The sequence below is a fragment of the Glandiceps talaboti genome, chromosome 15, assembly GCF_964340395.1.
Source record: "Glandiceps talaboti chromosome 15, keGlaTala1.1, whole genome shotgun sequence".
Classification (NCBI taxonomy): domain Eukaryota; kingdom Metazoa; phylum Hemichordata; class Enteropneusta; family Spengelidae; genus Glandiceps; species Glandiceps talaboti.
In genome coordinates, this window is record NC_135563.1 from 4,100,104 (window position 1) to 4,116,510 (window position 16,407).

General features: G+C 34.2%; 1 protein-coding gene across 2 annotated transcripts in view; it reads left to right on the plus strand.

Moving 5' to 3' along the window:
* Positions 1–12,586, plus strand: part of LOC144446636 (leucine-rich repeat-containing protein 27-like) — a 28,894-nt gene extending 16,308 nt beyond the window's left edge. For both annotated transcript variants that reach the window (XM_078136444.1, XM_078136445.1), the window contains 4 exons: positions 381–463; positions 1,730–1,806; positions 2,249–2,375; positions 12,089–12,586. In XM_078136444.1, coding sequence (XP_077992570.1) covers positions 381–463; positions 1,730–1,806; positions 2,249–2,375; positions 12,089–12,172 — 371 coding nt within the window. In that variant the 3' untranslated portion in view covers positions 12,173–12,586. The remainder of the gene's footprint in view (positions 1–380; positions 464–1,729; positions 1,807–2,248; positions 2,376–12,088) is intronic.
* The last annotated feature ends 3,821 nt before the right edge of the window (positions 12,587–16,407 follow it).

The window sequence follows — 16,407 nt, forward strand, 5'->3', positions numbered from 1 at the left end:
CTATATTTCATGTCTGCATGGTAGCAAGTTAGCTCATAATGTAGCAAGAAACTCAATCTTGCTTTCTTAAAGTGTACCATGTGTCATTTCTTCTTGATTTCTGTGTGGTTGTATCAGGCAGAGAGAGTGAACAGTAATCTGCAATGCTCTGTGTATAGATTACTGCATGCATGTGTTTGAGTTTAACGATATCCTGAATTGCTGCATGTGTACGGTTTCCTGGATTGCTGCGTGACTGTGTGTTTGATTTAATGATTACATCAAACTAGTCTATATTTTCAGTTACGAGTAAAAGTCTTTTCGAATTTCCTTCTGCGTGCATGCTTTTGTTGTTGTAGCCATGTTCCTGGTTTTGAAGTTGTTTTGTTTACGTGTTACAGATTTCTATGAACCTATAGCACAGGCACCTTATGACACAGACCCAGCCTACATGAAAATGATGACTAAGGAGGATAGAATTAAGGTAATTCTAAATTTATGTCTCACAAGACTATATTTAGTGATTGAGAGTGAGCTTTACAAAGGATGTAGTAATGAACACCTGTGTCCCCTGTCATCGCTAAGGCCAAATAAAAAAAAAAACAGTGTGTTTCCGATAACCGACTGACCCTAGTTTAAGCTGATCCTAAACATGTTTTGCATGCAAAAAGGTAAAAAGGTAACAATTTACTTCTATTTCTGTGTCCACCTTCATGCCATTACCTCAACAGTAGTCACTTTTAAACATACCATATTCCAGAGAAACCAGGTCTTTTTAGACTATAAAAGTACAGTCTGCATAGTGTGTTCATCTACTTCATCTTAAAATTGTCGTCATTGACTTCTTTTACACCTCATCAAACTCTCACAGTTTGAAGTATTGTGACCGACAAGCATCTTATCTTGGGTCGAAATAGTTTTTTAAAAATTTAAAAAGTAAAGTAAAATAAAAATCCACCCTACCAACCCTATTTTCTGAAGTCATATTATCGGAAACAAACATTTTTTTTGCCCAAGTCATGATACGATCACATCACTATTTTCTTGATATGTAAGTATTCTGAAAATGTAAATAGGTTTTTTTTAGTCTATCCTATAGACAGCACCACTGTGTGTTAGAACTTAGGTTAAGAAGTGCTGCCAGCATGGCAAAATGCCATGTGTCTCTGTCTGTGTCTTCATCTGTGTGGAAGTGAATTAAGATGATGTGTAATGTGTATGTGAGTTGTATACAGAGTGTAGATGCATGTGTGTGTGTGTGTGTCTATGTCTGTGTCCGTCTGTCTGTCTGTCTGACTGTGTATGTCTGTCTGTCTGTGTATGTGTCTGTGTGCGTGTGTTGTTTGTGTCTGTCTGTCTGTCTCCATGTCTGTATCTGTATCTGTGTCTGTGTGTGTGTCTGTCTCTGTGTCTGCATCTGCATCTGTGTCTGTCTGTCTGTCTGTCTCCATGTCTGTCTGTCTGTCTGTCTGCATGTGTGTGTGTGTGTGTGTGTGTGTGTGTGTGTGTGTGTGTGTGTGTGTGTGTATGAACAATGTAAACTGGAATAGCAATTGACAAATTACTTGTTAGTGTAACGTTAGATTAAACATATAGGTAGGGTTTGATGAGGATGGGGGGGGGGGAAGAGGAATTGAGTTATGAAAATGTTCAGAGTAAAAATGCCTGGAGCAGTAATAATTAGTATTTACGTCTATATATTATATATATATATGTTAATGTGGTTCTTATAATTAATTTCTGTCAACAGCAAGAAGTGCGGAACCGTCATGAAGCATTAAAGAATATGTTATCACCAAGATCCAAACAGAGACTAGAAGAAACCAGGTATATTCACCCAATGTGTTTTGTACATTGAAATCTTCCCTCAAGTGAAAGGCACAAATCACAAATAGTGAGGTGGAGAAGACACATGGGTTTGGGATTGTTGTATTGATAGCTTTACCAGCCAAGTGTTTACCATACATGTACCTCTCTGAATGATATCCTGTCTGAGTTAATATTGCATCATATGACCTCACATCAACCATATCTACGGACCAACAGCCAAGGGCTGCTTAGGGCTAGATTAGTAAACACAAAGATGTTCGGTCAAGGTGTCTTTTCACACGCTGCTCCACAGCTATGGAATGTTGTACCACATGAATTGAGACATCGTAATTCAATTGAGAAAATGTTATCTAAAATCAAACTGTCACTTTGAATAAGTTTTGGAAATAGTATGGGTATCAGATATACTCATTTCTAATGTCAAAAATATTACTTGTAGGATTGCAAGGGATAGAGAAGTGGAGGAGAAGATCAAAGCACACACAAAAATGATGAGAGAGAGAAGACAAAAGCCAAAAGGAACACCACAGGAAGAAATGGCAGCTGCCAAGAGAGAATTGGAGATGGTATGTATAGTCCTGTATAGTTGCATGATGTGGTTACACTGATTCTGATAGCCACGTCCCTGGTAGGGTTGTATGTCATCAATGAAGACTTGTTATTTGTGCAATTGCTTTTGATTTTACTTACTTACTTATGCCATATTGCTGACAGTGTGAATTTGACATCCTCTAAAGGTTATACATGATTATCATGACAACAAAATAAACACTTACATTTTCTTTTCTTTCCTTTTCTTAGAATTGCTATTGAACTGTGTTATTACTTCAATAAGGAATGAAACTAGTCAAAATTTCCGGCCATTTGTGTACTCTTTTATTTCAGATTGATTCAAATATACGAATTTCAAATTCCTAGGTTACAGATCAGTTTGTAAGATTAATTTAAAAGTGAGCCATCTTAGTCAGCAATATGGCTTGTTGTATTGTCATTGAGATTATTCAGTCTTGGTGTGTGATACTAATACAACTTGCACTGTCGTGGAAATCAAGTTTGATCAGATACCCCAAATTTGTCAAATATCCCTAAAGTTTAGTCACCTCTCTGTAGGAAATTTTGTGATGAGACATTAACTGGACGTCGTATAAGACCTAACTCACTTGTAAACTCAGAAAGTTAACTCACTATGTGTCACTAACAGACCTAACTCACTTTTAAACTCATATAGTTAACTCACTATGGGTCACTAACAATATACTGATTCAGACCTAATTCACGCATGAACTTTCAAAATTAACTAACTTTGTCGCTTACATCATTCAAGACCTGAATCACTTGTAAACTCATATAGTTAACTCATTATGTGCCACTAACAACATTGAAGACCTAACTCACTAACTCATGAAGTCTCAAAGATTACCCACTGTGGAACTCACAACATAGAAGACTGAACTCACTTGTAAACTCATAAATAGTTACCTCACTGTGACATTCACAATCTTCAAGACCTAACTCACCTGTGAACTCATAAAGTTAACTCACTATGTGTCACTAACAACATAGTAACCTAAGTGAACTCATAAAGTTAACTCACTATGTGTCACTAACAACATAGTAACCTAAGTGAACTCATAAAGTTAACTCGCTATGTGTCACTAACAACATAGTAACCTAAGTGAACTCATAAAGTTAACTCACTATGTGTCACTAACAACATAGTAACCTAAGTGAACTCATAAAGTTAACTCACTATGTGTCACTAACAACATAGTAACCTAAGTGAACTCATAAAGTTAACTCACTGTGTTACTAACAAATTATAGAAGACCTAACTCACCTGTGAACTCATAAAGTTAACTCACTGTGTGTTACTAACAACATAGTAACCTAACTCACCTGTGAACTCATAAGGTTAACTCATTGTGTGTCACATAGTGACATAACTTGTCTATGGTGTCATATTATCTCACTCTAAATCACTTTGGCCCAAAGTATGAATGAACAAACAAAATGTATGGTTTACAGTGTAGGATGCCTACATCACACAATTACATGATGTATGTTAATCCCATTCAATTACACATACATGTAATACAGTACATGTATAGTTAGAATACAGTACATGTATAGTTAGAATACAGTACATGTATAGTTAGAATACAGTACATGTATAGTTAGAATACAGTACATGTATAGTTAGAATACAGTACATGTATAGTTAGAATACAGTACATGTATAGTTAGACATGAGAAATATCATAAAATAAATTTAATAATTATGTATTCCAAACATGAAAATGATGATTGCATGGGATAAAAGTAACAGGCATGATGCGTTTGATATTATCAGATATTTGGATAATGCATGTATGTATGTATATACTGTTAATACAAATCACATGTCAGTATTTGTACAGGGTAGTAAAGACAACTGTCTATATTGTGTGTACAAAAGAAAGCAATAAGACAATCTTAAACTATATCAATTATATATATTGTCTGCATGAAGCCAGTCAGATTTGACCGATAAGACTGTAAAGCAATATTTTAGACGGTTACTTTCAAAATTCAACATTAAATCACTTAACAGGGTTATTTCACAATTGTGCTAGAAGTCATGTCCCCTGTCTTCTTTTTGTAACCTTTGAACTCATCAAATTGCTCTTATTGTGACCTTGATTGACTACAAATTATAAAGTAAAAATCAGATATCACATTGCACTCAATAATTTGATTTGTTATTGTCAATCTCCAAGACATTAAGTGACAAACTGGATAGCATTGAGGAATGTAAGGCATATCAAGATGAAGAAGACCAAATGCTATAACTAACTTGTGAATTAGAAATGTTACAATGCACAAGGAGTTTGACTTAATAGTAAAGAACATCGAGTTTCATTTTGATATACCCTGGTTGATGATCCTCATCAGAATGACAAATTTCATAGCTACAACTGGCCTCTAGGTGGCAGTATAATCAGCCAAATAAAGATGTATTGGGTATTTCGACATCAAACTACCTACTACTAGTACGAGTGCTATAATGTACTTTAATACTATATAGTCTACCTTGTTTTTATTGCAAGTTTACTACAAGATCCCTTGACTATGTAGTTATTGGTGTTAGCTGTCACTGACAGTACACTACAGTTTTTGCTTTCCCTGTCTTTTGTGACCACATCACTGACAATGTAACATGTACTCATTTTGGTCAGGACATTTAGTAACTACCAACAAGTTTTCATCAAATTTCTTGTTCCCATCTGTCTCTTTCCCGTCTGGCAAACAAGAAATTATATATACAATGCATCAAAGTTGAAGACATACATGTTATCTGTTGATCACTATGCAAACCATTGTGAAGATTACCATGTTATCGATATGCAAATAATTATGTAAATTATCATGTTATTGAAATGATGCAAATTATCGTTAATCTATGCAAATTATCCCTAGGGAGAACACTGGCATTGGAAGCAGAGATTTTGAATATCTTGAAAATATAGATGCTGTAACACCTAATAAACCAGACATACTGTATCTACATCTACTAAAATATTTCTAACTAATCAATCTTGACTTTTAAGAACAAAAACCAACATACAATATGTTATTGGTTTTAAATTCTCAAAATTTATACTTGCCTTTGTATGGAATACTTCTCTATTAAGTGTTGTGTGTAGTGTGACTAATGATAACTTTGAAGTGTCTTTATGCTGTCAGTGTTTTTGATAAGGTTGTGAAAAATTTCACCTGAATTGCCTTTTTTGACTGTTGAATAGGATTCCTAAAATGTTGATAAGACATGTAGGAAACTACAATTTACTAGATTTTCCTCCCTCTATGGCAAAGGTACACCACATGTATATGATTTTTGTCAACTTTAAAAGAGTTCCTCTCAGATGTTCAGTTACAGGGGTTTGATAACCTTAGCAAAAACACTGGCCTTGTTATGACAATAGTGGTAACAAAATATCTCTTTTTCCAAATGTTAATATTTTTCTTAATTTTTTCAGTTGCCTCTCCCGGCTAGGTATTCCAAACTTAGACTCTTTTAAACAAGCGTAAGTCAAAAGTGTGACGTAGGAACTTTTTTTGATGTTCTCAAATTATCTTATCTCTTTCTCCATTTCTTAAACCAAGGAACATATTTTGCTTTTATCTTCACATGATGACAGTTTACAAGAGGATAAAAGTTATTTATGTAGATTTAGGTTTAATTTAACTTCTTGTGTCAAGACAGCAGTCTTTGAGGCAAAAAGAATAATTACCCGTACCCGGTACCGGTAATGGTATATTGGTACATATTACATGGTTAAACTGAAGTCCCCCCTTTTAGCACAACTGAACTTTTAAGGTTCAGTAGTGAGTGCTATAGGCATCGCTAAGTGTCTGTCTGTCTGTCTGTCTGTCTGTCTGTCTGTCTGTGTGTTTGTGTGTGTGTGTGTGTGTGTGTGTGTGTGTGTGTGTGTGTGTGTGTGTGTGTGTGTGTGTGTGTGTGTGTGTCAACAACTTAAAGTCAAAAACCACTGGACCGATTGCCATAATCTTTGGTGGGTGTATTACCTTGGGTGTCTAGTTGGGAAATTGTTCAAATGAAAATGACCTTACCACCGGTGTGTGATTTGGGTCAAAAAATGTTATTCTTGGTCAAAAAACTTAAACACCAAAACTACCCAGCAGATCGATCTCAAATTCAGTTGGAATGTTCTTAGAGGTGTTTAAATTAAGAGTTGTTCATGACATGATGATCCAATCAGTGATATGCAAATTAGGTATACAAATGTGTCTTTTTGGTCAACAATCTTTAATTCCAAAATTATGGAGCAGATAGGGTTTAAATATGATGGGAACAGAACGTTCTTATTGGTATTTAGATTACGAATTGTTCATGACATAATGATCCCATCAATGATATGCAAATTAGGGCTAAAATGTGTCTTTTTGGTCAAAAATCTATAATTGCAAAACTACCCAGCAGATTAGGATGAAATTCCATTTGAATGTTATTGACGGTGTTTATATTCAGAATTGTTCATGACATAATGATCCCATCAGTGATCTGCAAATTAGGTATAAAAATGTGTCTTTTTGGACAAAAATCTATAATTTCAAAATTATTGAGCAGATTGAGTTGAAATATGATGGGAATGGAATGTTTTTATTAGTGGAGTTTAGATTAGGTATTTATGATTATCCCATCAGTGATATGCAAATTAGGGCTAAAATGTGTCTTTTTGGTCAAAAGTCTATAATTCCAAAACTAATGCATAGTGGAAGCTGTGTTCATAAGGTGGTGATCCCATCAGCGATATGCAAATTAGGTCTTAAAATCTCAATTTTGGTCAAAATCTTATATCTTGAAACTGCATGGTGAATGGGTTGAAACTTGGGGATGTTTCTGGAGGTATTATTCTGGAGTTATTGTTGAAAACATTTGGCACAATTGACCCTAGCAACAATGACCATGCCCTTAGCAACAGTAAAATGACGATGCATATTACAAAGATAACGTTTGCCCTTGTATATATTTTCGACAGGCGTAATGTTTTGTATAAAGACATTGCTCTTCATGCATGTTTTTGGTTTGTGTGGGGTTTTTGTTGTTGTTTTTTTTGCCTTAGTTTTGGTCTGTTATTTATTATTTTTGGTGTTATATGTATATATTACTGTATATGTTTTCCTTGGGCCGTGAACTCAACTAGTTTGAACAAACTGTTTTTGTGGTCCAGCCAGAAGTTTAAAGTTATTTTATATATATATTTTTTTTCTCATTGCCGATGTGTTTACTTGATTATTTCATTTCCCTCACTTGATAATTATTTAAATTCAGTTATTGTTTTTTCGACCTCTGGCAAATAACTGATAATTATTTTAATCAGGGATGGGTAGGTAAGCGACTAAAGATTAAAAAAATGTATACAAATATGCCTAGCAACAGGACCACATCCATAGCAACAGCTAAATGATGGTTTATATTGCAAAGATGAAAGGTGGGAAGGGTAGGCAAGGTAATAAAGTTTCCAAAAATGTTTGAAATATCCCTAGCAACAAGACCATGTCCATAGCAACAGCCAAATACAGTTGTGCTACAATGCCATTGGCACTATTTTTTTCATTTCCACACTTTCGTGTACACATACAGACCAATAAACTGAAGTCCCCCTCTTTTCATTTCCACACTTCCATGTACACATACAAACCAACATCATCCCTGGGTGCCACAGACTACATGTCTAATAATGCCATTTACATCACAAACTTTTATAATACAATTACTTTTCCATATCTGTGATTTTATGACACCAAAGAATAAACCTCCTACCAAAAATAAAACTAATTGCCTGTATTGTGCATTATATGCCAAACATGTATTTTGATAACAAGTCATGGAGACAAGGTAAATATTGTACTGTTGTTGTAGTTCAATAACATGAATGATGTGAACATTGTGAATCACAATCTCTTGACTGGAATTATACACCAAATGTTCGAATCTGATATGATATATCACATGAACTTAATAAACTGGACATCATAGTATTAAATTTAGTAAACTAATGAGTGTGTATCACAGTATTTATCTTGATAAACTGGACATTTTGTATCACAATGACTTGATAAACTGGACCTTATGTAGCACAATAACTTGATAAACTGGACATTGTGTACCACAGTAACTTGATAAACTAGACATTGTGTATCACAGTAACTTGATAAACTGGACATTGTGTATCATAGTAATTTGATAAACTGGACATTGTATATCACAGTAACTTGATAAACTGGACAATGTATCACAATGACTTGATAAACTGGACATTTTGTATCACAGTAACTTGATAAACTGAACATTGTGCATCACAGTAACTTGATAAACTGGACATTGTGCATCACAGTAACTTGATAAACTGGACATTGTGCATCACAGTAACTTGATATTATAATAAACTAGACATTTTCATTCCATGTTTTCAATCATGTTAAACTGTACATCACATTAATCATGGTAACTTGATAAACTAAATATTGTGTATTACGATGATTTGATAAAGTGGACACTTTCATAGTGATGTGATAAACTTAACTTTGTGTATCACAGTTATTTAATAGAGTGGACATTATTATGTATCATTAACCTGATACAGTGAACATTGTGTATCACAATCACAGTAACTTGATAAACTGGACATTTTAGTATTACAGTAACTTGATAAACTGGACGTTATGTATCACAGTAACTTGATAAACTGGACATTTTAGTATTACAGTAACTTAAACTGGACATTATCCAAGTTAGGGTTAGGGTTAGGGTTAGGGTTAGGGTTAGGGTCATTATAACATGACATTGTTTATCTAAATTAGTAGTAAGTAAAAGTGGACTATTGCATAACTTTAGAAAATTAATTACAGGGGGGTGAGGAGGTTGTTATGGTACATTTTTATTTCTACTAACTATGTTTTGTTATCATCAGTTACACTACAAATTGGTGCAATATTATGTTCTACTTGGCTATTCAATACTTGGCTATTCAATGGTTACATGTCACCCATTCAGTTCAAAATCACCCATTCAGTTCAGTCGAGTTCAGTTCAGTTGCAATTAAACTCCATCTATTAATTATCATTTTAATGCTACCTATTAATAACCATTCATCAACATAATGAAATAATTGATGTGGGTAATGTTCACATCTACCCTTTCTAACCAGTCCCTCTCCAGGGCCACAACCCCCAATCAGCTCCTCCTCCTCCTCCTCCTCCCCCCCCCCCCACCACTCCCAATTAGCCCCTCAGTTATTTTGATTTAACCTGCGAATATACAGTACCAATGACTAATGTGATAACCTAAATTACAAAGAATTAAAATATGTTCCATGTAACCCACTCACTGTAAGTTGTATCATGTTAATACATAATGTAGTTGTACATCTTACTAGATGCACCTATAGACATAGTGTCCTAAAGTAGAGTGGAGCATTGTTTGCACTTAACTATCAAATGTAGCCATACTGCCTGCAAAGTTGGATTCACATTCAGATTATTTTAATATCTGTATCATTAGGTTGATACAAGTAAAGCCAGTGAACCTCAAATAGAACCTTGTTTGACTCTACAAAAATGATATTAATATTGTTAAATTTTAATGTCTGGCTTGAGAAAAATGTGGCTATTATAACACTGGTACATTTTATCATCTTTGCTTAACAAATGAATTAAAATACATTTGATCCATTTAAAGTGGCACAAGCTGAGTTTATAAGCTTTTTACTTACGTAAAGTATACATCAGTAAATAGAATACGCTCACCTTGTGCCCCAAATAAGTACAGATCTACCAAGATGTAGAAATGCCAGACAATAAAATATAGCACCATTCAATTAGAAAGATTTCTGTCTAGCCACACGACTTTCTGTTTTTGGTATTAAAACTGGTTTATATTGTAAAGTGAGTTTTCACAAAAGTAAAATTGTATGAATGTACGTGGTATGAAACAATCATACACAGCAACATTAATGTGAGATATTGCCATGGTAATACCCCTTTCTGTTTATAAAGGTAACAACTGTGTTTAAGTTTATCAGTAGCAAATGGTGAACCCAGCTTTGTTTGCTGATACCTAACTCAACCCTAGCTGACTAATTTATATGTAGTAATAGTTACATTAACTCACTTGAGCGTAGGCTTAGTACCAACTATGACAACATCCAATACTCTCATGTATTTTGAACCTTATCAGTAAAGACTTGCTAAACATGCATATGTAAAGAGTAACCCCACACTGTGTGTTATCCATTTGTAAGTCAAATATCTCATGGTCAGTTTCTTTCATAAATCAATTGTGAAATTAAGCTAATTATCAATTGTGCAGTGTTTGTATACATAGTATTGATAGTTTTGATAATGCCTAGTTCAAGGTTGGATGTATGCACCTCTGTAGTTCACTATTTTGCTTCTAGACAATTAGGCCATGTAGAGTTGTATCTTTGGGTAATTTAACTATTCAAATATGAAGCCTTACCCTGTACTTGTATAGTCCACTCTTGGCTCCCAAGATGCATTGCATAACAACCATCACTTTCAAGATTACTCCTTGGTTGACTGTTCAATTTCATCATAAACTTTTGAAATTATATTGTCAACAGGGAGTGGTGTCAGTTTGATGTGTTTCTGTTGTTTTTATAACCAACAGCTATCACTTTTTTAAAAAGTATTTCAACATTTACCGGGTACGTCCTTAATATAAGTAAGAACAGTTCATACTTATAGTAAGGACATACTTGGTAAATGTTGAAATACTGTGAACCAGCAGTTTTCTTCCCCTTAGTAGCATACACAATATTCTGTACAAAACAAAAGATAATCAAACATTGTTTTTTTAAACTTTGACTATGATGGCAAGGAAGGCAGTGCATCTTGGAAACAAGGAGCCATATGTTGCATAGTTTTTGTGATGTTTTCTCTTCTCACAAATTAGAAACCAATGATGCATTAAGTCCAAGAGAGTTCCACTTACAGAATGAAAAATTATGAGAGAGAAATACTGCAAGAAAGATGTCTATCATTACATGGATGTCATTAATACTGTGTTGTGATATTGGACTTTAAAACCACAGTAGCTGTAACTGCAATCATATTTCTTACAAGTTTTGGTCATATTTTAGATTTATTTATTTATGTTGTAGTAGAAATAATGGGAATATGTATCCAACCATAGACCCTAGAGTTAAAGATGATCAAACCACAAATTTACATTATGTTGAAAAACAAGTAACCAGGGCTGTTGCTGATTATGGCTGTAACCAGGGCTGTTCCTGATTCATGGCTGTAACCTGGGCTGTTCCTGATTCATGATTTTTTATATACAAACTTCAATCCAGTGTACAAAATACAGGCCATAATTAGTAAAGATTACTTCCATGAACTAATGAGAATGACTGAACTATTTCTACTAAAGATTTGTTGTATATTTTTCAAGAGCCAAAAATTAACAAGATATAGCAAAAAAATGTTACAGCTATCTGGTGGCTTTAAATATATTATCCCATCGGTATAAGTTATTTCATAGAAAGTGCTGTATGTATAATGTATGTATGTATGTATGTATGTATATATCATTTATATGTATGTATGTATGTTATGTATGTTATGTATGTATGTATGTATGTGTGTGTATGTATGTATGTATGTATGTATGTATGTATGTATGTATGTATGTATGTATGTATGTATGTTATGTATATTAATATATCACTTATGTCTTCTTTCTATTGCCTAGGCTGAAGCACTTCACCGAGAGTTAAATTCTCGCCATATGGACCTTGAATACAGATTCAAAGCTTTCACTGGTGATGTTGCTTAGATGCTAAACGTGCAGAGATGCCACCGACAACTTTTATTAGTCTAAGAGTTTAACAATGGAAAGCAATAGCTACACATGACATTCTTTCATAAAGCATGTTTGGACCAAGTCCTGCTGCCTTTTTTCTCAGTGTTATTGCAGTTTATTTTCAACTTTTACTACTGACTTTACATGTAAATAAAGACAGTTTATTTTGAAGAGTTTTTTAAAGGCGTTTTTAGCACTTACTTCCAGTTCAGACATTGTGAATTTTTGATGGTATAATTACGTAACAAAGTATCATGCTACTGAGTGTATCTTATTTTCAATGATTTGATCCAAGTTTATGTTGTATGTTGGTTTGCTGTGTTACTGTCAGCAAAACTCTTTTGTTGATTTCTTTGCTGCAATTCATTGGATTATTTCATTTTTAATTGACCAAATTAAACCAAATATTTTTCAAACTTTATTCAGAGTATGTGAATATTTGAGATGGTACATGCATTCCATACAAATCTTAATTGTCTTTTAATAAAGGGCTTGAGATGGTACATACACTCCATACATATCTTAACTGTCTTTTAATAAAGGGCTTGAGATGGTACATACACTCCATACATATCTTAACTGGCTTGAGATGGTACATACACTCCATACATATCTTAACTGGCTTGAGATGGTACATACACTCCATACATATCTTAACTGGCTTGAGATGGTACATACACTCCATACATATCTTAACTGTCTTTTAATAAAGGGCTTGAGATGGTACATACACTCCATACATATCTTAACTGGCTTGAGATGGTACATATACTCCATACATATCTTAACTGTCTTTTAATAAAGGGCTTGAGATGGTACATACACTCCATACATATCTTAACTGGCTTGAGATGGTACATACACTCCATACATATCTTAACTGTCTTTTAATAAAGGGCTTGAGATGGTACATACACTCCATAATATCTTAACTGGCTTGAGATGGTACATACACTCATAGACCCTACACCAGTTGGTGTAGGGTCTATGATACACTCCATACATATCTTAACTGGCTTGAGATGGTACATACACTCCATACATATCTTAACTGGTTTGAGATGGTACATACACTCCATACATATCTTAACTGGCTTGAGATGGTACATACACTCCATACATATCTTAACTGTCTTTTAATAAAGTGCTTGGGATGGTACATACACTCCATACATATCTTAACTGGCTTGAGATGGTACATACACTCCATACATATCTTAACTGTCTTTTAATAAAGTGCTTGAGATGGTACATACACTCCATACATATCTTAACTGTCTTTTAATAAAGTGCTTGGATTTCAAACCATTAAAGGCCCATCATTAAATCTCAGGTTCTCACATTAGTGGTCTCTTATCAGTGGAGCCATGATAAGGATTAGATATATTTACTCTCTTGTTCATCAGGACCCACAACTGTACAGACAGCTAAAAGGGGTAATAACTCTTGAAACTAATATATTTCATACTCCACCCAGTTGAAAATGGTTTGCTCCATGCAACAAGTCAACCATTTTGTGTGCTAGATTATAGTGACTAATTCAATTTCACTGTAATGTGATCAGTGAGGAGGGATTCAAGGCAGGAGAGAAAGTATGTACCAATAAATGAAGGTGTAGTTTTAACAACCCTATTTTACTTGACAAAACACATCTGGTACCAAACCATTTCAACTCAGCCAACCACTCCCTTGCCGACTTCAAAATAGTAGGACTTGAGAAGATATGGAAACTAATTGTATAGACTAACACTTTTGAATTGAAATTTATTCCACCAGAAGAGAAAAATATATACACAAACTCTGAAAGCAACGGATAGAACATTTCTGGTGAGGGCCATGGAAATAGTTTGTAGGAACTAATCAATGTCCATGGACCGTACATGTAGATAATAAATACAAATTTGGGCTGGTACGAGTTTCACAATAACAACAAAAATACAATTCTTAGAAGTGTTGGTGGCAAAATTAAATGGAAGCTTATAAACATAACGGAAAAAATAGTAAAATAAGAACAGGAAACAAGCACAAGTTCTAATATACAGAAATAAAACTTGAAAGTTTCTGGATTAAAAACTTGACACATACGGAGAAAATGGAATAAACAGAAAACAATACCAACTATTCTGGTTACCATTTTCGGTCTCGTGACTGGACGTTGGCGATATTATATTATATTATTATTATTATTATTATTATTATTATTATGAGAGAAAAACATCTCTCAGAGGAACTGCAATAGACTGTCTTTACAACGCGGGTGAAGTTAACATCGGATGCTGATTGAAACGCTCATTTGAATATTTTCTGTGTTTGAATACGTGACCGTATCTGGGAGACATGTAGACCAGTTTTACTTTTTTGACCGATCTATATCTGGTGATGCATATCTACGAAAGCCGTCAGGGGACTTCCAACTTCCAACTTCTCAGTTCTACCCTCAACGGTCTTGATCAAGTGGGATCACCGATGCATGAGGGCGCCCCGTCACGGTGTATTTTACAAAATAGAGTGCGCTGAAAAATAGACAGAAAATAGCATACATGTAATTTTCTCTTTTCTGATAGTCTAATAGGTTCAGTAGTTGGTCCGCTAATGTAACCACTATCTCGTTGGTGAGCCATTACAATTAATTAAGGTGGAAACAACGACTGGACTTTTCAGGTTATTTTCTGACATCGCTCTCAGAAATAATATTCCTTTCCCCATTTAAGAAACTCTATACATGTCAAGGGAAAATCCAAGTTATACTTATTTCTGTCTGTTGTAAGTACAATTGTATGATTTATTAGGATTTTTTAAAATAAAAATTTTGTTTCCGATAACATAATGGTTTTGGGAAATAGGGTAGGTAGGTCGGATTTTTATTTTATTTAAATAAAATTAAAACTTTTTCGGGAGAAATTGCGTCGATCCTAAAGCAAAATACTGGTTGGTCGCAAGTTCTGTGATAGTTTGATATGACGAAATTTATTTTAAAAAGTAAATGAAGAGTATATGTGTGAAGTAGACGATCACACAAATATGCAGATTGCTGCACTATTAAAAGTCATGGTTTCTCTGGAATGGGATTTTAAAAATGACTATTATTACTTTCGCAAGAAAAGAGAAATGAAGAAAATTAAGTAAATACTCACCATTTTACCCCTTTGAATGTAAAATGTGTTTAAATCACACGTAAATAGAAGTAAATTCTCACAATTTTTATCCTAGGCTTTTGAATGTAAAATTTTTTTAGGGTCGGTGGCTCACACTAGTGTCGGCGACGGTCGGGTTATCGGTTATTAACCATAAGCTTATTAGTACTATGAAAATATTGAATCATAAAATAAAAATTTCAAAGAAGCCATACTGCACTTGACATGTGCTCAGCCATTTTGGGGATTTCGTAGGGTTTATGAGGAAAAGATCCGATGTCAGATTTGTCCCCCTCTTATAAGACAAATACAAAAACAAATGTAAAAACAAAGACAGTATGTTATATGATGTCAGCACCAGAAGACCCATAAAACCTTGCAGGAAATTCAAGAAATTCAAGAAAGAAATTCAAGAAAGAAAGAAAGAAAGAAAGAAAGAAAGAAAGAAAGAAAGAAAGAAAGAAAGAAAGAAAGAAAGAAAGAAAGAAAGAAAGAAAGAAAGAAAGAAAGAAAGAAAGAAAGAAAGAAAGAAAGAAAGAAAGAAAGAAAGAAATGGATGAACACTTGTCAAGTGTAACAGAGCGTCTTGCCCAGACTTTTCCCTTTCGGTAGACTTTTATTTCATTTCGTGTTAATACATAAACTTAATATTACGAAATGACATGGTACACTGCAGTGGAAGTGTTTTCTCAGCCAAAGTAACAAGCCAAAATTGTAAACAGTTGTCTTTCAAGTTTCCGTGTTTACAAGCTGTAATGAATGAGGATACCGCGGATATGAAACCAGTAACTCCCGATCATATGTACAATGTTACAATCTTATCTGAGTCTACGTGATGAATTCGAAGTTATCAAATTTTACTCTTAAGACTATCTGTAGCTTGCATTACACTTGTAACAACTTCAATTAAGCTTATCTGCCTTTTGAATTTAATATATGATCAAATAGGAGACTAGGAAATAAAATAAAAAGATATAGGATAGTGAAATATATAGGAAATTGCAATGTATAGATCCATCAACTACGGACCTTCATCGTCGCAAACCACGGCCTGTGGCACCGTTCTTAACGAGC